At 42.3% G+C, this 26397-nt stretch overlaps 1 protein-coding gene across 1 annotated transcript in view; it reads right to left on the bottom strand.

The window, feature by feature from the left end:
• The window catches only part of whrnb (whirlin b), a gene marked incomplete at both ends in the record, with an annotated part of 62158 nt that extends 36240 nt beyond the window's left edge, over positions 1 to 25918 (bottom strand). Inside the window, 2 exons of the mRNA XM_080433621.1 lie at positions 24197 to 24461; positions 25416 to 25918. Coding sequence (XP_080289747.1) covers positions 24197 to 24461; positions 25416 to 25918 — 768 coding nt within the window. The remainder of the gene's footprint in view (positions 1 to 24196; positions 24462 to 25415) is intronic.
• Positions 25919 to 26397: the final 479 nt, after the last annotated feature.

Here is a 26397-nt window from a genome sequence, read left to right on the forward strand (position 1 = left end):
GAATCAGAAGCGAGAGTCCAGCTCCGCCCCAGGGTTGATGTAATCACTGCAATAGACTGCATAGACCCGACAGATCAACACTGGCTCACACCATGTATCATGGGAATTGTAGGGACACTGGAAAAGGCTGAAACAGGCAGAAAGGGGAATTGCATTGCATTGCATATAGTAAATATTAATGTTTCCGTTTACTATGATAATTATCTAAGTAACTGACCAACCCACTGGCAGTCACCCCATCAGCTAATCAGGTGTGTCAGTATGATAATGGTTTTATATGCTTGGTCAATTTAGCTACAATAAAGACATAGGATAAACATTATTTTGTATGTATTATCCAGTAAACATTTACAGAGACATATTTCCTGTAAAGTTAACATAGCCACAGCCAGTGTTTCTCATGAGCCGTTAGTATAAAAATTAATTGAGGCCTTCATTAAGACCAAGAACATTGAACCTCTGGACTGTGGTGCACATTTAAACATAGGGACAGATACTGTAAATGGATGGATATGGAGGATTTGTTTCTGCACAGTCAGATGGAAATACATGAATCAGTGGTTACCATATACATTATTTGGGTATGAGGGTATAATTTAAATAAACAAAAAACTGGGTAGCCCTGATTCAGCAATTTCTCTACATTTTACAAAATAACCTTTCTGACTACTGAACTTCAGCTTCACTTTATTGTCACATTACATTCACAGGTTTACAGGTGTAAAAGAGTGGGTGAAATTCTTTTTAGCGCAAGCTACCCACAAGTTGCAGTTAGTTATGCAAACTATGGGCGTGTATCCAACTCCAACAGCAAACTAAGGACAACTGCATATTATGCCTCTTGGATATCCATTCTACCTCCTGAGGTAGGAGTTTACTGCAGTAATTGTTGACTTGACTGTCTTGTCCATCCCCCCACAAGCTGACACAGACTTAACAGTAATCACTTCCTTTCAAAGGGCACTGGATGACGACTGGTGATGTCGCCAAAAAATATATATGTTTAAGAATGTACCTAAAAGATGGATTTACTTTCCAGTAAAGATGGCACTGCCCATACTTCTTCATTGCTCTCAATGAGAATAGAGTAGCCTGCACCTGAGAAAAGGTCAATATGGTCACCTGTGAGCAAAAGTTATATTGCAATCACAGCCTGATCTCCAGAGAATACCGTAACATTGCACGGAACGAGTGCACTTCATTCCGTGGATAGTCGCCTCGGAACTCCCAAATTGCGTGCATATGTACGGCGAGTCCCACGGTGGGCGTAACCAGTCGCAACACGGAAAAACCCGGAAGCAGAGCAGTCCGCACAATAAAATTTACGATTCTGTGCCTATCGGTACATAACTCAAACGGCGCTGAGTAGGCACAGGCGAATGTCACACCGTTCAGGACGGCAACTCGGTCGCCTTAGCTCCCTCGGTGGTCCTTCACGGGGTGACAATTCGCCTGTGACTGCGCGCCTCCGAAATGGTTTTGTCACAAAGGCAGTGCCGTACCATATGCACGCAATTCTGGAGTTCCGAGGCGGCTATCCACGGAATGAAGTGCACTCGTTCCGTGCAATGTTACGGTAATCTCTGGAGATCGGGTTGTGCAATCAATAGACCTTGACAGCAGGGTATTCACACAGCTGCAGCTAATACAATTAATAACGGGTATGTTTGCCAAAGTTGCTTTTTGGCCCACCTAAATCAAAAGAGGAGCCAGGTGTTTAGAATTCTAAATACCTGCAAAGCTCCCTGTCATTTTGGAAAGAAAGTACATCCTGTCCTTTCCAAAGAAAAGAAACATGACAAATAAGACAATTTTATGAAGATGCAATTAGCGGGTCTTCAAGGTCATCTCATGCTATTTCCATGACTCATGCAGCCAACTGAGCCAAGATCAAGACAACAGAGGACACTGTCACTGAGAGAGAAAGAGAGAGAGGGGGAAAGGAAGAGAGACAAATGTTTCTCCCACATAATTAGAGTATAGTATGGATGCAAAAGGTCTGAATGAGTCATAGAGGGATTATATAGGGAAACTATACAGTATATAATGACTTTAAATCACCGCTGGTCTTCCACTCTCAGTGAACTCTAAAAGTTTGTAGAACTGTGTCAGCGACTCAGCGTGAATACTTACTATATGTTTCTTTGAGAAGTGTCATGATTTCAGACTCAGTTTTTTGTGTGTTTACAGCATGGCCAAAGGCCAAGCTAGAACAGGGTTTGACTGTACACTACAGTGTCAGTGGTTCTCAACCCTTTCAGGCCGTGAACCCAAAAATTATCATATTTGAACTGGCGACCTCCCACTCTTACAAGCACTTGGAATGTAGGATTTTGTTTTTGTTTGACTCAGTTCCACAGATAAATATTGTGAAAATAGCAGATCGCGTTGCGAGGCGTTGTGAGCTTGTAAATCGGCTATTTTCATTATTTCTTATAATATTTGACACTTTGGCCAATTTCTTTTGTATAGTTTGTTGATTACTTTTTTAGGTATTAAAAAGGTCACTTCACTGTCATCTGGGGGGACCCCCCCCTGAAAATCATGTGGGGACCCCCCTGGTGGTCCCGGCCCACAGGTTGAGAACCACTGCACTCTGTCTGTCTGTCTGTCTGCCTGCCTGCCTGCCTGCCTGCCTGCCTGCCTGTATCTATGTCTGTTCCTTCAAACAATAGACCAATCACAGCTCATCCCGCTATGACGTCATGAAACAGAACCATCTCCGGCCATACTGTATAAGCAAGGCATATAATCTAGAAGAGGCATCACCAACCAAGGCCAGACATGGGGTTCCAACGCATTAATCATTTAAGCCTTCTTTTATACTTCGGTGTACGATGGTGTCGCAATAACATAGCAGAAACAGATGATCTATAGTACAAGCTCACAAAGTTGTGAGCTTTGCAGATCTGCTATTTTCACTTGTTTTGAAATCTATTTAAAAACGTTTGAACTATAATGACACGCCCAAAATAGGAGCCGTTACTATGAGGCCACAAGAGTGCACTCTCCAATCATATACCACTCAACTGCATACAGTATACCATTACCCCAGAATTATTGGATACATAATGAAACATACCGTATTTATAAACACAGAATTATCACCAGGAAATGCCTGGTGAAGTGAAAGTTGAAACTCATGAGGAGCTGTAGTTGATAATGCATGCATGTAAAAACGTCCCCCTCCCCAGCAAATGTCTTAAGTTGTTCTTGTGAAGCAATTGTGTACTCATAGGTGAAGTATTCACATAGAGCAAGTGCTATTTCCATTCGACCAAAAGGAGACATAGGCTACTGTAGGCTGTCACCACAACAATAGTTGGCATGCCTGATGTACAACACAAGCATCCTGCCTCTGTAGTGTTTCTTTGTCACTGTTTACACCAGCTTATTGTGATTTTCACAAACTGCACATGCTGTATTTTCACTTGGACCCGTTCAGCCTCTGAAGTGGACTCAGTCCATGACTCAGCTATTTTTCACGCATAGGCCTACTGTATGTGAACGCTCCAAACAAACTCAGACCCCTCTGAAGCTTGTGTGCATTGTGGTTAGATTAACCTGTGATTTGTGAACACAGGTTAAGCAGCAACAATGCTACACGACAATGCTACGAATGCTACCAGAACAGTCAAAGTCAGAGAGAGAAGGATGAGGCTGGCAGGGCACTGCGTCAGGCACCCGGAACTAGAGGCAAGCAAACTGACACTATGGGAGCCAACCCAGGGCAAAGCCAGGAAAGACAAGAAGCACACCAGCTACGTGGAAGCACTGCGGCGTGACAGCTTAGCTAACAACACTACAAAGCTCAAGACCCTGATGTTAGATAGGAGAATGTGGAGGGCAGTGATTCAGGAGTTCCGAGTTGGTGTTGGCTAAACCGCACTCTCGTATAGCAAGGATCACTTCAGCCTTTGACATTTTTGGGTCTTTTTCTGCCAGTGTTTTTTAGCCATAGGCTTGCCGCAGACAAAGCGCCTGCACCAACCCCAAAAATGCATACTACAATTGTACTTCACAGAAGTAAGCAGAATCCAGCTATTTGTGGAAAGTTAGGGATGTATGAAGTACCACCTGGCTTGCATTGTTCATGTCATTGGTGAAAGGTTTAAAAAAAAATGTTTAAGACTTTTTCAGAAATGGTGAAAATAGGGACGGCAATAGCTGAGTGTCTAAGGCGCGTACCAACCACAGGCTATGAGGACTGACAGTGAGTCCTGGGTTCGACTTCGGAGCTCGGCGGACCGCTGCTGCATGTCTACTCCCCGACTATCTCCCTGTTTCCTATCAATAAAAGGCAGAAAAGGCCCCAAACATATCCCCCCTCCATATGCCCTGTAGATCTCCTCCAACACCATGTGTTGCTTGCCAAGTCTATCTGATTATGTTCCTTTACTTTCTCTCTCTGTCTTCATTAAAAAACTTGTCAAGGTCCCAGAGGTGGCCTCTCCTTGTCCCTGTTCATTACACCTGAACCTCTCACACAACATTTCATACTGTAGCACATCAGATGCTCAACTTCATCTGGAAATTAACTGCTATAAGAAATTCCTGTTATTAAAAAAAGTCTCTTTGCAGTAGTTCATTCACATAATTTTTTGCTCCCTCTTCTCCATCATCCTCTCTTTCAGCGCCTTATCCCTCTTCTCCATCTTCATTGTAACATTTTATATAGAGGGAGAGTATTTTAAGTTTTGAATCTTTCTTTCTCTTTTAGGATAGGATAACATCCCAGGGGTAAATTCCAGGATTGAAAGTAGCAAAGAGTAAAAGAGACAGTTTTTTTTTTAAAGCGCAGAATAAGGAACAATATATACAGCACCAACCCATACAACAATAGATACAGCAATAAACTCTACACTCGCTTGCAGAAAGGCTCCCGTCCTGCTCACTGAACGATGGTCATGCGATGGTTATGTGACGTTTATGAATGGCCACCTCTGAGGTGTTGATAGATGTTCAATGTATGCCTCAGCATTGAGAAAGTCAAGCCTAATTCATACGTACGACGGACTGTCGCACCACAGATAATAGCTGATCTACAAACTCACAACGGGGCGCATCCGCAGCGCGCTGTGAGCTTGTAGATGTACAATAAATATGATGACGTAAAAAGCAGGCTTCATTCTGCCAGCCCTGCACCGATAAATCAGAGGGCCACCGATGTACTTCATCACAAGCCCAAAGTGGAAGTGACGTCCAAGGACAACGTATGCTGAGTCAATGGGTCTAGTGCATATACTGTAAACACAAACACGCACGGACACAGAGGGCAGTACACACACTTGTAAGTATGCACACAACGATTTGAAGTACCACCCACACACACACACACACACACACACAATTTGTCGCAACAAATACATTGTCAGGTATTTGTGTGTATAGTATGTATGTGTATTCACCTGCACACACAAACACACGCATGAATGGTCAGGTGTGTGTGTGTGTGTGTGTGTGTGTGTGTGTGTGTGTGTGTGTGTGTGTGTGTGTGTGTGTGTGTGTGTGTGTGTGTGTGTGTGTGTGTGTGTGTGTGTGTGTGTGTGTGCATCTTACCCATTAAAACCAGGAAAGTATTCCGTGTCATTTTAGATTTTTGCGTTGGCTATTCAAAATGAACGGATATACAAGCTCACAGCGCGTCACTTCGTGGTGCGCAGCGAGCTTGTACATCTGCTATTTTTGAAAAATCTGAGAAAATGTGAGAACTACTGATTTAGAAGGCATTTGTAGAATCGGCCTCAGGTCTTAAAGGATTCATGTCCATTGCACACACTCAGGCAGACACAGATGAGGGAGCGCACACCTGTGTTGATGAGGTGCTGACCACGGCAGGTAATAGTATTGAAAAAGGATGAGGCCGCACAGCTCATCCACGATGCAAAAGTTTATTAAAAGAAACCAGCGTTTCGACAATGGCTTCCTCCATTGCACACACTCACAAATATGTTAATTGTCAGGTCTGAGGTCACACTGTGCATTAACCCCACTCAGGCTTCAATAGCCTACACTTCATTATCACCCTGACCTGACACACACACACACACCCCCCTCAGAGACACCTCAAAGACATGATGGATCGGCCCACTGCACTACTGGCTGAATCCAAGGTTGCAGTTTGTGGGGGTGCACAACAGGGGGATAATTTAGCCTGACAAGGTTTTTTTTTTTTTGACACAGCTGGCTTTGTATCAATATATCCTTCCTCTTTCTGTCCGGCTCTCTGGTCGGTCATGTTCAAGGCTTTGTCATATATTGTGACAAAATCACAGAAAATAACCAATATAGATCTAACCTTGCCAGGAGGGATTCCACTTTGTGCCTGATTTCCCACTTGAATCCAGGTTGTTACATTGGGGGCTCGTCTGGAATCAGGTTTCCTGTTTTTAATCAACTTCCTTCTGATTCTGATTCTCTCTCGCCATCTCTCCCTCTCTCCCTCTCTCTCTCCCCGAAGATAATAGGTAGATGGCCGAACGGATGGACGGACAGATGGACATGTGCACCACACGCACACAAATAGATATGTAGATAGATAAGAAATGTTATATTGTTTATGTATGTGTACAATATATTATGTGTTTTGGAAGAAATATTCACATTAGTTAAGTTCACCAGTAAGGTCTGTGTGAGTGAGTGATTCCAGACATAAAGTATGCCTATATGAACTCAAATGTTTGCCTGACTCAGCTGACTTGCTGCTCCTGGGCCGATTACTGCAATTCCAGCTCTCTAATTCCAGAGGCCGTTTTCCCCTGTTTTCCACCCGGGGAGAAGCGTTGCGTTGCAGTCCCAGCAGATGGTTCCAGAACACTAAGTAGGCTGCTGGCACGCTGTGCTGCCACAACTGGCCCCCAAAAGACTGCAGCCCCAGAAACACCATTAAAAGCAAAAGAGAGAGAGAGAGAGAGAGCGAGAGCGAGAGCGAGAGCGAGAGAGAGAGCGAGAGAGAGAGAGAGAGAGATTGCAAAGAAGAAAGAAGAGAGATGGAAGAAAGATTACTCTGGAGTTTGAGACGGAAAAAGAGAGCGCATTAAGAAGATGGTGGGAGGTGAACTATTTATTTAACTGAAGTTTAACCCATTAAAACCGGGAAAGCATCTGTGTCATTTTAGATTTTAGCGTTGGCTATTCAAAAATAGCGACGTTGTACATCTGCTATTTTTGAACATTTTTGAAAATTGAATTTTTTTTAAATGTTTGAATTACGAAAGAGTTTGAGAACTACTGATTTAGAAGGCATTTGTAGAATCGTCCCCAGGTCTTAATGCGTTAAGAGGGAGGGGGGGGGGGGGGGTAGAGGGAGTAAAGAAGAGACATGGTAAAGGAATGGTATCCGTCTGATCCAACATACTGTGACTACAAACAACGATAGATGTTGCACACTGCAGTACCTTTTGATTGGGCAAGAATAGCGTGTGATTGATGCCATCGCCTGTCTATTCTGTGTGAAAAGGTGCAGTAGAGACTGATAGAGAGGTGTTGTGACACAGGCAACCAGTGTATCAGAAGAAGTCATTGTTTGTTTGTAAAGGGATTGTCTTCGTTTTTGGAGGGTAGGATGTGAAGAATATAAAAAGCAGCAGGAAGCACATATACTTCTGTGGCTGATTTCTAAGATTTGATTTCTGGATCTAAGTTTCTTTTCGTCTGTCCCAATAAAGTACCAAAGGAGGACAGCAGACTGCCCTCTAAAAGCTAATCTATTTTTAGACACTTTCTCTCTTCTGTCGAAAATGCATCGTGTCTTCTCAAGTGAGTAGTGATGAAGTATAATTAGCCTTAAAGTGCTGCAGCTTGATGGAAGGCTAAAGGAGGATTAGGGGAGCTTATGACCAAAACATCATCAGTTTGAATCTCCAGCTGAGAAAAGTGTGAGCAAGGTATGATAATGAGCTTCATTAGTCCCTTGGAGCTGCTCAGTAGCCAAGAGAAACACTGTGGTTGTACAGGTGTGGATATGTGTGACTACTTGAACGGGAAGCAGAAAATAAAAGCTTGCATACTCAGCAAAACACTTCCCTGGATACAAGGACGGACTAACAAAACAAAAACCAAGGTGCAAAGACCTCAATTGTTAACGATTATTTTCCCGTCATACCACTTTAGTTTGATTAATTATGGACTACACTGTATTATTAAAAAAAACAGCCAACTCAGTAATAAAGGACATTATGTGGAGTCCCTGTTTGTGTGCTTAAATACAGCCATTAGCAATGCACAGGCAATCCGAGGTGAAGAGAAGGGGTAAACCCCTTCCCTTTATAAAGTCATATGTTCTACAGGACAGGGACCTCAAACCACTAATTGCGGGTGGCCATAGCTGAGTGCGTAGGGAGGCCGTCTGGGAATCAGAGGGTCACTAGATTGCCCCCGGGCCTGCTCAGTCTATCTATCGATGTGTCCCTGAGAAATACACTTAACCCCTTAACTACTCCCCAGGTGCAGTATTAAGAGCACTGCTTCAAGGAGCAGTGGTTAGGATGAATAAATGCAGAGGAGAAATTGTACGTACTGTATGTGCGAAATGTACTGTAGCAAATACCTCAACAACAACTAAAGGGGACAGAATAGTCATTAAATTCTGTTTCTCATCCATTTCCACTAAGCAGTTGAAAAACATAGAACTGGCCATCATTAAAATGTCCCCTAAACCAGGTTATCATCCTTAGGCTGTACATTGTGTTCATGTGGATATGCAGGCCTTTGATTAAACAAAAAGTCTGACCTAGATAGACAAGGGGAACCATTGCAAGCGATCCGGCCGTGTCTCACTAACAAAGAAAAAGACCATTCACTGCATGCATGATTATATCACCACGGAGAATTAAACGTTTAGTCAGAAGTATAGCTTGTTTCTATTCCGGGCCTGAGTGTGCCCCAGGCACAGAGCCATCCAGGCTAGAGAGAGGCAAAGATCAGAACCGTAACAGGCAGAGATGAGCGACACTCAAGTGCCTGTTGGATTCCGGTGCGCATTCCCGCAGCACTCCGTGATGCTCAATTTGGAATGGAGTGGGTGGAAGTGCAGCTCTCGGCAGCTCTGCATGTGGCTCAGGACCGATGCAGCGATAGAGACGTAGGGGGGGAGGAAGTTGTTGGTATGATGGACGAGGTGAAACTATCAGGTTTGTTTTTATGCTTGAGGAGAGTTGGAAAGAGGGAAGGGGGCGAGCACAGACGTCAGTTTGTGTCAATGGGTGGTTTCATCTATGGGGCCTCTTAACGATTGATTATACTTACGTACATGTTTTTGCGTTACACACCCAAAATAGAAGATTTCTCACACACCTCTTTTAGTTCTAAAATAACTTATCTAAAAGAGCTTGGAGATCAACCTTTTGGTGCATGACACCAGCATGCGACCATCAGGCATGATTAGAAGACTCTTCTAAGCAACTCATCACTCCAGCTCGTGACTGACACTGAACCATGCACGCCTCATACACAAACACCACAACATACAGGACTCTGGTCCTGTCAGTTAGTTTAACATCATCTGAATAGGATATGTTTTTTTATCATTCCAGATTGTCCCACAAAAGCAGTGAAAATATTAGATCTACAAGCTCACAATGCATCGCATCATTGCAGCTATTTTTATAAAATAATTTAAAAAAGGAACGGTTTTGGACATACCAGGTTTCCACCATACAGCAACATTATGATACAATTCTGTTACGGGTTCAGTGTTTATGTGTGTGTCTGTGCCTCATGTTTCTTTAGTCTCCTTCCACGTCCTAATCCCCCCCCCCCGCCATTAACACCAGTGCAGTGAGTGATTGCACTGGTGCAACCGGTCAGCCACTCACTGGCCCTGAGAAACATGCTGCGCTGTCACACTGATGTGTGATTCAAGTCCTGGCTGCCAGGCAGAGCAGTGGCTCTGTATGTTCTCTAAGCTTACCTTAGCTTTTAGTTGTAGTGAGTTACCTGTAGTGACTGCAGCAGGTGACTTTACTGTGTCTCTGTAAGAGAGTGTGTGAGGGGTATTAGTTATCTGTAGTGACAGTAACCGTCTCTCTAGTAGTGTGCTTGTTTCACTTATGTAAGCGGTTGGTTACCTGCAGTGACAGGCAATTGTGATTCTCTTAAAAAGAGTGTGCTTCCACACAAGTTGTTGGTGTCCTTTATTAATGACTTCCTTCATTAATTTTGGTTTACTTGGCTGTATATTTATTTGGTGGTTAATTGCTTGTAGTTTTGTTAACCATTATTTGTTAATTCCTGTTATTTGCAAACTTGGTTATTCCTCCTTTTTCCACCCGGCTCGCTCCAACATTGGGTCGTAACAAATGCAATGGGATATGATGTGACAGTTATACAACATGGTAGGCTACTATTGTTCAGAAGTAAAGATTCACTTTCCAAGACTGGCACAAAACAGTATAGTGATACATAAGCGACATTATGCAACAATGAATTTTCTTGTTAAGATATTCATACTTATTTTTCATACAGGTACCTGTTCATCTGCGCAAAACAAACTGAGCAGTGAGTTATATGTTCATTAATCTCTCAAGAACGCTGTTTTTCCTTTTTATTTGGCGATGGGTTCCCAGATTGTATGTTGGTGAATGTACTGCATAGGCTCCCATTTGGTCTGTCTGCCAATTGTCCCAAGTGAACGAGACATCTCTAAACTGATTGGACCACAAACATTGAGTTAAAATTAAAAACAGCCTGTTCTTGGTAAATACTCAGCACAATACATGAAGTATTTCAATTTCCCTTTCCATCAAATCATATCAATGATCTGTGTCCTGATAAAGCTAATGAACATGTTGACAGATGAATGGCAATATGTCACATGCAGAGTATAAATTAGGCTTAAGGCTTCAAACCTTGAGAGGACTTTTGTCATCTCCAGCACAAATTGGAATATATCTATCTATCTCTCTCTCTCTCTCTCTCTCTCTCTCTCTCTCTCTCTCTCTCTCTCTCTCTCTCTCTCTCTCTCTCTCTCTCTCTCTCTCTCTCTCTCTCTCTCTCTCTCTCTCTCTCTCTCTCTCTCTCTCTCTCTCTCTCTCTCTCTCTCTTCTCTCTCTCTCTCTCTCTCTCTCCTCTCTCTCTCTCTCTCTCTCTCTCTCTCTCTCTCTCTCTCTCTCTCTCTCTTCTCTCTCTCTCTCTCTCTCTCTCTCTCTCTCTCTCTCTCTCTCTCTGCAATGCACTGATATTAAAAATAAATTGTACTATTTGACTGAGCATCTTTCACTTGTAGTTGAGTAATGCTTCCTAGCTAACTCTGCTTATATAAGTAGAGAATGTGCTGTGTGTGCTTGCGCTTGTCCCCATGCCTATATGCATGCAAATATGGATAACAACCAAATATTTGCTTTCAATTACAGTTGTGCACAAGTTGAGTATGGTATGTGTATATATACTGTATGTGATGTATTTGTAATGATTTAGTGTGTGCATTCATATGTGTGTGCGTGCACTTGCGCGCGTGAGAGAGAGAGAGAGAGAGAGAGAGGTGTACGTCTGTACGTGTGTGTGTGCGTGTGTGTGTGTGTGTGTGTGTGTGTGTGTGTGTGTGTGTGTGTGTGTGTGTGTGTGTGTGTGTGTGCTTGCGTGCGATTGTTTGTGTGCGTGCGGGCGTGTGTGTGTGTGTGCGTGTGTGTGCTTGCGTGTGTCAGTAAAGGAGGTACATTGAGCTAAATTGTCTGTCACCTCAAATCTCCTAGGCCAGCTGCTTCTCTCTGCTCCTTCATCTATCACCGTTATCACACACCTGATACCATGGAGTGCAAGACCCCTCAGTAGCCTGGTGCGCACGCACACACACACACTGCTTCAGGTATTTTCTCTTCTACAGTACAGTGCAAACGGCCTGTTAGGGCTTCTCTTCCACAACTGGAAGGCTGATTCCCACAGGTCCTCCCACACACTGATGCCTGTTATGTAGCATCTGTGTTGTTAAGAATGGAGAGCCGCATTCAAGGACACTTGACAACAGCAACAGCGAGCAGCAGTCTCGTTTTGATGGGAAAGGCTGCCTAGGGAGTTGCTTGACTGGGGCAAGCCTGGGAGAATGGCAACCCTTGTAGCTCTGATAACCACCGGTCAAATCACACATGACCTTGTCACACCAGCTGACTGCTGAGGATAACTTCCCCTTATTAAATACCAATGCCTACAATACATAGTATAGCAGTGGCTCTCAACCTGTGGGTGGGCCGTCAGGATATTGCAAGTTGGCCCCCAAATAATTGGCAAAACAAAGATTTAAAACAATTATATAACATTATTTTTTTTAAACGATATGAAATTATGTTTCTTTAAAATCTTGAAAAGTGAGTTTTTAATGTGATACTGCTAAATAGGAACTTAAAGTATTCTACGTTAGTACCATTGATCCAGACCGGATCAATTTATTGCTCTGAAAATGCACACAGCCCACCCATCTGACCACATTGTAACAACAACCACCAGTTAGCACGCATTCTGCGGCACAAAGGCTCAGATCTGCCTGCAACACTGTGGGCTCAAATCCAGCTTGTGAATCTTTCTCTGTTTCCCATCTTTCCTGCATGACATGTCACCCTGACATGTCATGCCTGAAACTTTACCTAAAGAAATATGAACTCCACTGTGGAAAAAGGTGCAGATTTAAAGTAAGACAAAGAGATATCTATAGATATGAAACCAAGTTCACTTTTTGAACACAAACAACAACAACAACGTCATTTTACTTTTATTCTCACTCAAGCACAACAGGAACAGGAGGCAAAAGCGTTTAACAGATATGACATAAACATGAGATGTTTATGCAAAGCACAGCTTTGCCTTTGGCGCACTCGAAAGCTAATGCACGCCTGGGTGACCCGAATGTCCCACTCCATCTGGACCACTTAAAAAAAGGACTATACCACCAAGTCATCCCAAGGACACAATATCCGAGAGCAACACTCCAACTCTTCCCTGCCACAGGGAGACATGTAATGAGGACGGAACAGGCTAACAGCACAGCTCAGCGCCATGCAGACCGACCGCATGTGCCAAGACAACCTGATTACACAGCAACAGGATTAGTGCTGCACAACAACGGTAGTGGATCATGCTTATTCTGCAGCGCTGTGCTTCTGTCAGAGGGGAAATGTGCTGACGAAGGCCTTCCTGAGAACGATATATCCCATGGTTGGTAGGGTGTAGGTGCAGCGGTGCGCTCAAAAGACTGTTTACCGGGGGTGCACCCATGGGCTCAGTCAGTCGGTACACATTATCTTGCTTGCAACATCATCGGTTTGAACGTCTCTCATTAACAGTGTCATTTTGTGCTCTCACCTTTGTGCTGCAGTATCGTGCTAACTAAACTGGTTAACCCATGGGTTAACCCATTCAATCCGGGAACGCATCTGTCATTTTCAGTTTTCTTAAAATTCACCAATTTTTTTTTGAGGTGCAGGATTTGCTGGAAATACTGTAAGTAGAGGCGTGAGTCTTTACTGGCCACACAATTCGATTCAATTACGATTCATCTGTTAACTAGATTCTGTGATGCATCTGGATGCATCTCAATTTTCTATATATTTTTTATATTACTGCTAATGGCTACTTTTTCATCGGTTAATACAGGCGGTCACATACATAATATGAACTATTTTATTAAAGTGCTTTAATGTGATGTGTAATCACAAACATTAATGTCTTAACATTAAATTCAAATTTAAATTTGTAAACCAAAATAAATAAATGGTAGCCTATATGCCTAGCATAGAGCCACTGTTTACAAAACAATATCTTGTATCACTCCCAGCAGCATCTGTTACATACAGAAAATCATTTACTGTACAAAATGGTGCATTAAATAGGGCAGGTTAGTGTTTGTTTGTTTGTTTGTTTGATTGATTGATTGAATACTTTATTCAGAAGTTTGCAGAGAAAAAGCACATGGAAGTACAGTTCACAATACAAGGTCAACTAAATAGGATTGAAAAGCCCAGAAAAGCCGCATTGACTTGTTTCAAATGGTCCTCACATACTCAATTCATGGAGATAGTGTCAAACATGACAGAGCACAGAACATGACAGGATAAGATTCTCCAGCAGAAATTAAGCATAGCGTTAGTTCATGCAGGACACGGAAGTCTTGCACGCCTCAGCTCTAATCGGCTGTCAGTCAGCTGATGTGAACATCAGCATAGCCTCCTATTCCCCATTGACAGCTCTGCTGGTCATTACGTCACACATTCATACTCCAAGAAGGTCCCTTTAAATACGGCTTTGCATTCACTAGGTCTCTGCTTGTCTTGTATTAGCTGCCGCCTCCACCCCAGCCTCCACCTTTTGATCAGAGTCTGGCATAGACTCAAATACTTGTGATATTATATCTGCTAAATCACACTAATATGTCAATGTATTGCTTATTATTTGATATTGTATCCCTATGGGGGTTTTGCTTAACAGGGCTTAAAGGGCTCCTAATGGGCTAATGCAGTAGTTCTCAAACCTTTTTTAGCGCGTTGTGAGCATATAGATCGGCTATTTTCTAATAGCTGATGTATAGAATAGGGTTAAAGTGGTTAAATTGATTTTACTGCTATATTAACCAATTTTGCGGGGAACCCCCTGGAACCCCCTCAAGGACCCCTGGGGGTCCCCGGACCCCACTTTGAGAACCACTGGGCTAACGGACCCATCAAGCTTTACATTCGAACAGATAAAATAGCACTGAGGATTTTAACTGTTAATGTTTTTATGGATAAGAGATGACTGCTCATCCTCCGTTAACCACATGCTGGGGGCAAAACATTCGGCTAAAATAGCAGATCTGAGCTTGTAGGTCGACATGGCGAAGAGAGTTGGTGTAGAGGGAAAAAGGAGGGGACCCATCAAGGGTTTAAGCGGTTAATACTTGAAGGCCCAGTATCTTACTGCAGTGTGGTTTCTGAAGTTGAAAAACTATCCTCAATTACAGGCCGTCTTTAAATTGTGATTTATTGCATTCAATAACTATTGGGAAGACATCTGGAATATCCCTGGCCATATGTGATCCAAGCCCCCAGGACCACGCTGCCGTGTCCTAGTTGTCAAATCTGGTATTGCAAGACTTCCTCATTTAAAAACGCTACTGCACATGCTTCTATCGTCTGAAACCACAGTGCACATGTTAAAATCTAATGCATTTGGGCACTAAAATTTGGTTCCCAACTGCGGAAGTAGAGAATACTTCTGTGGCTTCATGCGATGTCTGAGCAACTTCATCGAAATGAATAGGTGGGGGCGGGGCCGTCCGTACTCTATGATGTGTTCAAGTAGCAGGTGTTGAGGTTGAGGAATCCACCAGTTATATGCTTGGTAAACTCATTATTAAACTTGCTGCTTCAAGGGACACACGCACACACACACACAGAAAGATAAGCAGACACAGACACACGCACGCTCAGGGACTACAGTCTGAGTCACACATGCAGACAGACAAGCACACACACATACAAAGATATGGAGACAGACACATACACAGAAAGTATAGTTTCCTGGCAGCTTCATTTCACACACACACACACACACACACACACACACACACACACACACACACACACACACACACACACACACACACACACACACACACACACACACACACACACACACACACACACACACACACACTTTAATCGAGGCAGATCAATACTCGCTCCTCAGAGCAAACATGCGGAGAGTGCTTCCCCAATATCCACGCCTATTTAGTTTTGATGTGGTGCTGAGGATTCACGTTGATACGCATCTCCTCCGCTGAGAGTCCCTGGGTTTATATTCTGTCAGAGGTTCTGGATGAGAGGCACACAACTGTCTCCAGGGGAAAGATTGTGGAGGCAGTGAGAAAGCAAGGGCACAGAGAGAAACAAATAAAAAGACAGACAGCAGAGTGGGTTGACTGTGAGAGAGGGAGAGAGAGGATTGACACAGGGGACTAGAAGATAGTTAGAAAGAGAGCGAGAGAGTGCGCTGACAGAGGGAGAGGTGATAGGCATATAAGGAGAGATAAGGAAAATGCAGAGAGAGAAAGTAAAATGCAAAGAAACCGATTGAGTGAGTGAGTGAGTGAGTGAGTGAGTGAGTGAGTGAGTGAGTGAGTGAGTGAGTGAGTGAGTGAGTGAGAGAGAGAGAGAGAGAGAGAGAAAGGAAGGGAAAGGGAACAATTGAGCAAGGGAGAGAGAGAGAGCGCGAGACTGCGATCAGATAGCAAAGAAAAAGGGGTTTCAAAGTTGAAAGGGTTGTGATGAGGTATAGAGGATAGATAGGACGAGAGACTGGCAGCTCAGTGAAGGCTTTTGACAAGGTCGATCATAGAATAAGAGTGACAGCTTCCATCAAATATAACTTCTATCCAGGCCAGTCACAACAATAACAACAGCTGGGTTAGCCGGAGGTGATATAAGGCAGTCAAATCTCACATCTATGATGGTGCATTATTTATTTTTTTACTGGTACTGCAGACAATTAAAGCAGAATAAAATTAGCTCACTACATTGTGAGATAAAAACAAAACCAATTGTGTGTACAGTGCAAAGAGAGTTGAAAACCAAGACCCTGTTATAGCAATTCCTAATCTGTGGTGGCTGAAAATTGAATAGTGTTTTCAAACTATTCCTCTTTAGGGATGGAGGCAACATGGAACAATATCAAAGTTCAAAGAGCCACATCTACAATGACACCTTGAAGGAACATTGGTGTCTTAAGAGGGGATTTTGATTGTGCGATCAGGGCAATGCATACTGATGAAGTGAGCCATGATCTCTGGAATCAGTGATGTTAGGTAAAGTGTTTATCGATCTCACAATAAACACTTTTGTCCCCCGCTCCCCGTCCTAATCCTCTTCTCTTGGCCAGATCATAAAAAGAGGCCCTAAAGTTAGTCAAGGTTATTAGAGTTTTACTAAAACTAAACTAAAAACTAAAAGCAGGTGTGACTGTGAACTGGGAAAATGTTGTTTTAGATCATGGGTTCCCAAACTTTTCAGCCCGCGAACCCAAAATAAGGTGGCCATTGACTCGCGACCCCACCTAAACCTGGAGGTAATTTATGCACATAAACTTGCACGTTCGGTGCGCATTTGAAATGTATTAAAATGGTAAAACGTACTATTTGTAATCATTTTAGGTTGTATTTAATCCATTCTGTTGAATTTAAAAAAAACGTATGTCGCTATAATATCAGTGGTTGTCAAAGACCACCCAAAATTATATGTATTTGGCCGCGTACTCCATCTCAAAATATTTCGTTACAGGGACCCCCAGAAGCAAAGATTTTAGTAAAAAAAAATCGCTTTATAAAATATACATATTCAAAGATTTGCACAACTTTTCAAGATTTTTCGCGCTACGAGCTTGTGTATCTGCTATTTTTTTGTATAAAATAATGTTTAAAGTGGTTAAAATCTAAAATGAAAAAAGATGCCATTCCCGGTCTTAATGGGTTGAAGTCACAAATGTGTAAGACGTCTTTCTGGTGACACCTCAGGTCCTACAGGGTCCTAGTGCCGAGACTAAAGCCAACTAGTCCTGCAGGATAGTAGTATATTTAAATCCAATGCTAAATTAAGCCAGCACATGAACTGATTGAGCCTATGGCACCTTTTTCAATAGAACTCTCCTTTTGTTGTTATCACAGTGGTGTTGGAATGAGCCCAGTACCACAATCAAATTGATTGTGGTATGGCTTCCCTGTTTCACAGCCATTCATATATTTGTTAATGAAACAAATTATCCCCACTGATAATGAGGTAAAGGAAAACAACTCCCTTGATCTCAAAGCTCTCCGTTAACAGGTTTTTTAATAGATACTTTATGTAGATTAAAACCGGGAAAGAATGTGTCATTTTAGATTTTAGTTATAGCACATTGGTTCTCAAACTTGGGGATATATACTGATATAGCAACATAAGTTTTTAAGAAAACTAGTCCACTTGCTTGCTGGAGTATATATATATATATATATATATATATATATATATATATATATATATATATATATATATATATATATGTATATATATATATATATACAGCAGTGATGTTCAGACTCAGAGGTCTATTTGTTCTGCTCCTGAGCCATGGGATTTCAGCACCGCAGCAGGATCCTAGCTGATGCACTTCCTCATGAATGAATAGAGAGAGATTAGCTATTCACCAGACTGGGAGGTCTAATTCCTCACTAAAGCCAAAAACTCATTTTCTTTGCGCTAAAGTGTGTGCGTGCGTGCGTGCGTGCATGTACGTGCGCATGTGTGTCTGACTCTGATTAGGAGAGTGTACAACCAATGGGAGGGCAAGTTAATGGCTTAATGGCTTATTGTTAAGAAGCAGCTAACAAGGAGCAAAGTTGGAGCAAAGTAGGAGCTAATTTCACATTTTAGCTGATGCTCTTATCCACGACTAACAATAAGTGACCAGGTAGTTTATTGATATCAGTGGTGGAAAGTAACTACATATATTTCCTCAAATGCTGTACTTAAGTACACTTTTGAGGCAGTTTTTTTACTGGAGTATTTACAAATGTCCATACTTTCACTTCTACTCCACTACATCTCAGAGACAAATATTGTACTTTTACACGACTACAATTATTTGAATACTTTAGTTACTAGTTACTAGGCCTTCTTGGTGGCCACCCCCTCACTGTGGAACTCACTCCCAGCTCATATCAGAGCTGCCCCCACCCTCACCACGTTTAAAACCACACTCAAAACCCACCTTTTCAGACTTGCATTCCCTACATAAAATCCCAACCCCCCCCCCCCCCTGTTTACCTTTCTTTTATTTATCAGGCCCTTCCTTACAGCTGCAGACCTAGAAAAGGTCATCCATGCTTTTATCTCCTCCAGACTTGACTATTGCAATGCACTTTAAGGGATCAGTAAGCAAAATATTGCACAACTGATACAAAACGTAGCTGCCAGGCTCCTGACCCACACAAAGAGAAGTGAGCACATTACACAAGTCCTTGCGGCCCTTTACTGGTTACCTGTGAGTTTTAGAATTGATTTTAAAGTTGTACTAGGTAACTTTTTCAAAAAAAATAAAGTTAAATTGTATATCTTTTGTGAGTGGCAAATGTTTCACAACACCCACTCCATGAATTTCACCCCGAAAGCCTTTTATAAACTATTTTCTATTGAAACGGTGGCGGGGGTGTCATTCCCGCAAAAATGACATCATCCGGCCGGAAAACAGAAACAGAAATGCACCGGTTTCCTGTTTGGCCAGGAACTACCGCACCGGTTTCCTGTTTGGCCAGGAACTACCGTGCTATTAACAAAAAGGAATCTCACGCTGTTTTTAAGACATTATAGGATTTGAAGATGGAAAAACAACAGCAAAAGAAAACACAGCTCACGGTAACTAATGCTCCACTGGCTAAGAGAAACGATCTGCAGATAGTATAAAACAATTAAAAGAACGCTTTTTGAAACGCTTCCGCCTTCCGGTGAAAACAAATGGAATTCTGGGTAATGCAGGACTACGCAAAATACATGCAGTGACGGTAGTGACCAGCAGAGGTTGCTAAAAATCGTTATTTGTGGAACTGCCTTGTATTGCTTTAAGATTTTACTGCTTGTTTTTAAAGCCCTAAATGGTCAGGCTCCTGCGTAGATCTGTGATCTTTTAACTCCTTATAAGCCAGGCCGCTGCCTGAGATCATCCAGCAGGGCCTTATTGAAGGTACCAAAGTCTCGCCTTGTCACAAAGGGCGACAAGGCTTTTGCCGTTCGGGGCTGTCGGCTGTGGAACTCACTGCCTGGGGACCTCAGGCAGGCAAAAGTCTCCTCCTTCAAATCTCTTGAACTGAACTGTTGTACTATTTCTGCAATTAATTTCTGTTTTTTATTGTATATTAACTGTTAACAGTACATTTTGAAGGATTGATTACTTTTACTTGTAACAGACCATTTTTTACATTGTGGTATTGATACTTTTACTTAAGTAAAAAATGTGAGTACTTCGTCCATCACTGAGTGATATCAAATAAAACATCATTTCAATACGATACTGCTCTGTGTCAATGGACAAATTGCAGAGACCGTGTCTTGCACCAGAAATAGCAGATCTACAAGCTCACAACACATTGCAGCTTGTAGATCTGCTATTCTTGGTATATACGATACCGGCGCACAATAAGTATAAATCAGGCAAATAATACTTGGCAATTAATACATGAACCCAAATATTAACACGATGGGCTTTGTTCACATGCACGTGACTCAAAGTGACACAAATTGTTCAAAACAATGCTGTTTTATGGAAAATATAGTTTGACCATAATATCTTATATATATATTTTCACCTTTACAAAATCTGAATAATTAATTTTGTCCCTTACAAAATCAGAATACAAAACACATACTAAAAATATTCGAATATAATGAATTTAAGGGCACCAATGGCTAACCTGACAGTGAGTCGTGGGTTAGATTCCCGAGCCTGACGTTCTTTGCTGTGAGTCACTCCCTTTCTCTCTCTCCCCGTTTCCTGTCACTCTCCACTATACTATTGAAATAAAGGCAGAAAAGCCCCAAAAATATATTTAAATAAATATATATATATATCGTTTAAGCAAGTTGGTCTATATGGGAAATTGAACGTTTTCATGCCACTGTGTCATGTTACACTTTGCCAGCATCTCAAAAAGCTGAAACTGTGATAGAAACCTCTGCTCCAAATAAATTACAAGGTATCCTTTTCATTACATCCATTACAGTCTTAAATAGCTATAAGACAGACAAAGAAAATTGAGACTATTACAAATGAGGCCCCTCGTGTATCACAGATGAGCTGGTATAAACAGCTCTGCTTTGAATCCATTAGCCTACTTCATACAGGATGACTTAATTAGCCTTAACACACCCTATTTAACCACTTTCAACCTGACATTCATATTTTGGCCATGTCAATAAAGGTGAAAATGTCCCCAAATGTCCCTCAAAAAATCAACAAGCTCTGCAGCACGTGAACTGTGCTCTGCTATTTTCGAGATGTAAATATACTGTATATATTAATATATAATATGCTGTATATATACACTGTATATTTATTTATTTTTCAAATATGTATTAATTATTATTATTTTTATTTTTATTATTATCAATTATTTAAATAGCCTAAGTTTAAATCAGAGCTTAAGTGGTTAAGTGGTTTAACGTTTACACCTTCATTAATAGCCCTATCATGGACCAGTAAATAGGATTGAGAGCTTTGAACTCTGCTGGGAAATCACTACAGTGCAAGAAGTGGAACAACTGTGTGTTCATTAACAACACACTAAATATAGATAGAATGGTGAAATAATCTATCCCCACCCCTTGGTAAATATCATCGTTTTGAATTCATCAAATCACAAAGCAGATCTTTTGAATGTAATAAAATAAAATAATCTCCAATTATTAGCCACTTTCAACCTGGTGTCAACATTTTCTAAAAACTGTGAGCTTGCAGATTGGCTACTTTAGCTATTTGTTGTATGTAGGGCATATGTGGTTAATTTATGAAAAAGATTGAGCTATTGAATATGCAAATACTGTAGGGTCTAGAGTGCTGATATTAACTTGAGCCGAATGTCCATGGTGCCCAATGCCGCCCATTGAATGTAATCCAACTGACCTTGAGACAACATTGTAGCAAACATGTCTGGAAGAGTTAGTTTGTTGAACAATGGAACAAGCGCTTGTCTAAACACAATGAACCAGACACAGCCTGTTCTATGCATAATAATAATGCTTGTTATCTTCCATGTTCAGTGCCTGAGGAGCACCTTCAAAAAGAGATGGTGCATCTCAAGGGGCTTATTTGAAATAAATAAATAAATTAAGTCTTTATTGATTTGTATTTCATTTAGTTTTGTTTTTTCAAGAATGACCTGGTAGTGGCCTGGTACTATGATGTAGCAGAAAAAATACTACACACCAAAAAATATTAAGCTTAATTTATGCTGTCGACTACTGAAAAATAACTAATAACTTATTTTCAGCAAGTGACACCCTCATATTAAAGAGCACATAGGTGTTAGGCAAACCTTAGTTTTTCCCCCCAATTGCCTTTCTCAACAAGGCTCTGTCTTGACAGGTGAAAAAGCCTCTTTATTTGCTCTTAAATTAGATGGCGCCCAAGGTCTGCGCCATTCAGCCTCCTGAAAGGTCTTGTTTCGGTGTGGAAATTGCTGCAGGTAGAGTGTATTAGAGACTGACTCACAGAGGAAGAGATTGCAAGGACTTTTTTTGTTATATATATATATATATATATATATATATATATATATATATATATATATATATATATATATATATATATATATATCCAGGCAGGGGTGGTGGTGCTTGTAGGCAAGATAATGTATGTGAAGAAAATAGCAGAACAAATCAAAAAGAAGCATTAATAAGTGAGTCCTGTCCATCGTCATTGGAGTGTGTGGTCCCTTCCTGAGAGAAGCAGTAGTTTTTTTTGTGTGTGTGTGTGTGTGTGTGTGTGTGTGTGTGTGTGTGTGTGTGTGTGTGTGTGTGTGTGTGTGTATATATATATATATATATATATATATATATATATATATATATATATATATATATATATATATATATATATAGTCAGCCAGTGCAAATACAAACAAAATAGATGCTATGACTGTGACAAGAAGAAAACACACCACTCTTACAGTCATTCTCTGAATATTGTGACAATGTGTGTGAGGAACATATTTATTCTCCTGCCTGGAGACTGTTTGTGTTTGAACTTGCACCTCTGTTTGTGAGCTCTCTATTCCACTGCGTCTGTCCTCTCCTCTCCTCTTCACTGCGCCTGCACCCCTCCCCTCCCCACCATGATTCCACTCCACATTGTATCGATCTTACATAACATGCCAAAGAAGACCACAGATTCAAATCACAGTGCTGTTAATCAATATATACGGTTACAAGCCGCTGTCATTTTATACTCACAAAAGAACCAAACAGGAGCCACATGTTCTCATAAACATGTCCAAAATGTAAGTCATTTCAGCCCGCAGAACCAAATATGAAAAGGTAAGCTTATTTTCGACTCCATTTCAAGGCAGTATCGCTAGCTGAAAATAACAGATTTTCAGTTATTACGACTCTCGTAGTTTGGGGGAGTTGGAACATGTTGTCATGTTTATTATCTCCACCAGGAGGTCATGCATTCACCCCTGTGTGTTTGTCTGTGTCTCTCTGTGTGTCTGTCTGAAGCTAATCTTGCATAATGGCCAATGAGCATCTGTTTCTTGAGCATGCTGACAGCAGGCTGGACCTCAATTCTGGCATATTGTTCAAATCGCTCAATGACAACTACAGTATGCCTGTTTTTAAATCATCACAGGGCAATCGTCCATTCAGGCTATTGCATCCTGTGTAGTTAACCAATTCCTGTTCATCTGGCTTATGGGATATATACCAGAGCTAGCCAATCACAAACACCGGTACAAGCCGACTTGAGATTAACTCCAAAATATACATTTGAAACCTGACAACGCAGTTCAACGCACCCCAAAATCCCCACATTACAAGAGGTTTCATGTACACACTCAGTCGCACACTCACCAAAGCTTGCACCAAAAGTAATATAGCCTAATACAGCGTATTTTGACATCACAGACATGCACCTATAACCTAGCTCTGAGATGGTATGTAGGAGTGGTTGGTATTCAATGACCTTGGTCATAAAGGCTTCCTCTAGGCTAAGGTCAAGGGTGTATGGCCATCTACAGACACTTCCCCATGGACTCTTCATCAACCACATAAACATCTGGTGTATTAGCTGTCAGAGATGTAAAGATGTCTGGGTTATCACAGAGATGGAACATGGATGAAATAGATGCTTACACACACACACATGCGCGCACACACACACACACACACACACACTCCCCAAACAACCAGAGTCCATGTGTGCACATCTCACTCACTCACTCACTCACTCCACACATTTTAACCATTTATTTATGTCCACATAAAGGATAATACATACAGGGACACAAATATTATAGGTGCAGTAGGGTTACATTCACAAAATCATGGCATATGTTTTCATGATACAATAGGCATGTCACTCAGTACTCTACGGGTATAAGTAACAGCGTCTCCGCCATATATGGCGACTGCCAATTATAGCAGAGATAGCACAATACTTTGCCACACACACACACACACACACACACACACACACACACGAGTATAGGCCATACCTTGACTGCCTCTATGTGTGTGACTCTGTCAAACAGAAAGTCGTTCACCGTCACTATCTGGTCTCCGACCTGCAGTCCTTCCCTCTCCGCCGAGGAGCCGGGCTCCACCAGGGACACGTAGATCCCCACGCCGTGCTCCGAGCCTCCTCGGATGCTGAAGCCCAGACCCTCGTGGCTCTTGCTGCGCGTCAGGGTGACCTGGCGCATCATCTCCCCAAACCACGGCATGAGCGGCGCCAGAGGAACTGTCCCGTCCGCCGTGGTGCTGAAAAGTACAACAGTATTGGCATCGGAATAATACTTAAAGTGCCAAAGGTAAAAGTACTCATTATGCAGATTGCAGAATGTCCCATTTCACAAGTTCAATGTATTAAAAATACTTTAAAAATAGCTGATCTGCCAGTTCACAATGCGTCGCATCGCTACGCATTGTGAGCGTGTAGATCTGCTTTTTTCAAATGGCCGAAATAGGCTACGCTATGGGTAGCTCCATAAAGAACCTCTCACTCCGCTATACAGCTCCGAGATGAGGTTCTATGTGGTTACCTTCCAGAATCGGGTGAACGTCCGCCAAGGCTCCGCTGTTTACCCTTTTGTATATGTTGTATCCCAAAACTAATGGTAGATTCCAAGCCGCACGGATGTTTAAAGTTTGGAACGGAGCATAATATTTTAGGTCCGAAGCGAAACTACCCGTTTAAATCGCTTATTTAGTCAGCCTGTGGCCATGTTTCCCATTGTAGCCAAACCGGGAGCAGTACTGGCAGCGGACGTAGGGGGGTTTTCCGGGTTGAATGGGAAACATGGCCACAGGCTGACTAAATAAGCGATTTAAACGGGTAGTTTCGCTTCGGACCTAAAATATTATGCTCCGTTCCAAACTTTAAACATCCGTGCGGCTTGGAATCTACCATTAGTTTTGGGATACAACATATACAAAAGGGTAAACAGCGGAGCCATGGCGGACGTTCACCCGATTCTGGAAGGTAACCACATAGAACCTCATCTCGGAGCTGTATAGCGGAGTGAGAGGTTCTTTATGGAGCTACGCTATGGGCTGAAGTGGTTAGTGTGTTTTGTAATAATAATCAAAAGCTACAAAGTAAATAAAGTTTTCAAATAATTATAGTAGTAATAGGCCCTAGTAGCCTACAATATTGGCCAATACTTCCAATTGAAAATCGCGGAGCCTACTCCAGTAAAGTAAAAGTAGCCATACCTCAAAACGGACGGGACAGTTCCTATTGCAGAGGCGAGGGGCTGGTGGTCGTGGTGCGGGCTGACAAAGTGCGTCGTCGTCGCGACGGAGACATGATTCGCATGATTCCCCATGTTGTTGTCCCCGAAGCTCTCCGCGTCTCGATCCGCCTTCAGGTACAGTCCCTCGGACGTGTACTGGTCGAACAGCAGCTGGTCCGAGCGGGGGATGACCAGGCGCAACATTGGCAACAACTGCCGCTTGCCGGCCGTGTCGTCGAGGATCACTTTGAGAGTTTGCACCAGGTCGAAGACGTTGCGCTTGGCGTGGTACACATTGAGACAGTGGATGAACTGCTCTCGCTCGAAGTCGTCGAGCAGCGAGTTGAGAGCGTGGTGGAGTTTGCGGACGTTGGCCGAAAGCGCTCTGATGCCGCCGCCGCCCGTCGACCCACCGGTGGAGTTATTCACCGCTGTGGTTGTTGCGCTGCTGACTGAAGAAACGCGCTCCAGATCCGAGCTCATCGTACCTACAACAACATAACGGGACTCACCGCATCGTACAGTTATAGCTGCGGTATTCTGCGCTCGTTTAGTCAAAGTCTAATCCCAGTTTCAGAGCGAACTGGAAAGGAACAACACTGTACATAATAACCACTGTAGCTTACTAGCGATGGATCGTGGCATTTCAAGTTTTCATCCAAAAATGGTCTCGGTCCACCGCTATGCCAGCAGCTCTAACCGCAACAGGTGACAAATACAAAGCATCTACGTGCGTAATGGAGGGTTTCGTGGCTGGCTGGTATGGCTCACGTTACCACGCTGAGCTGGAGCCGCAAAATAAATATTTTTTCCCCAAGTCGTGATGTGTTCGGTTTCTTCTACTGCCCGCGCTGAAGTCTTGTCTTTCTTGACTTGCTTCCTTGGTTAATACACAGTGAAGCAAGTTTGCAGTGTAGTGTAGAGTAGCCTAATGATCGTGCAATGATCCCAAAGTCCAATAT

This window comes from Gymnoscopelus braueri (genome assembly GCF_963280865.1).
Source record: "Gymnoscopelus braueri genome assembly, chromosome: 7".
Taxonomy (NCBI): Eukaryota; Metazoa; Chordata; class Actinopteri; order Myctophiformes; family Myctophidae; genus Gymnoscopelus; species Gymnoscopelus braueri.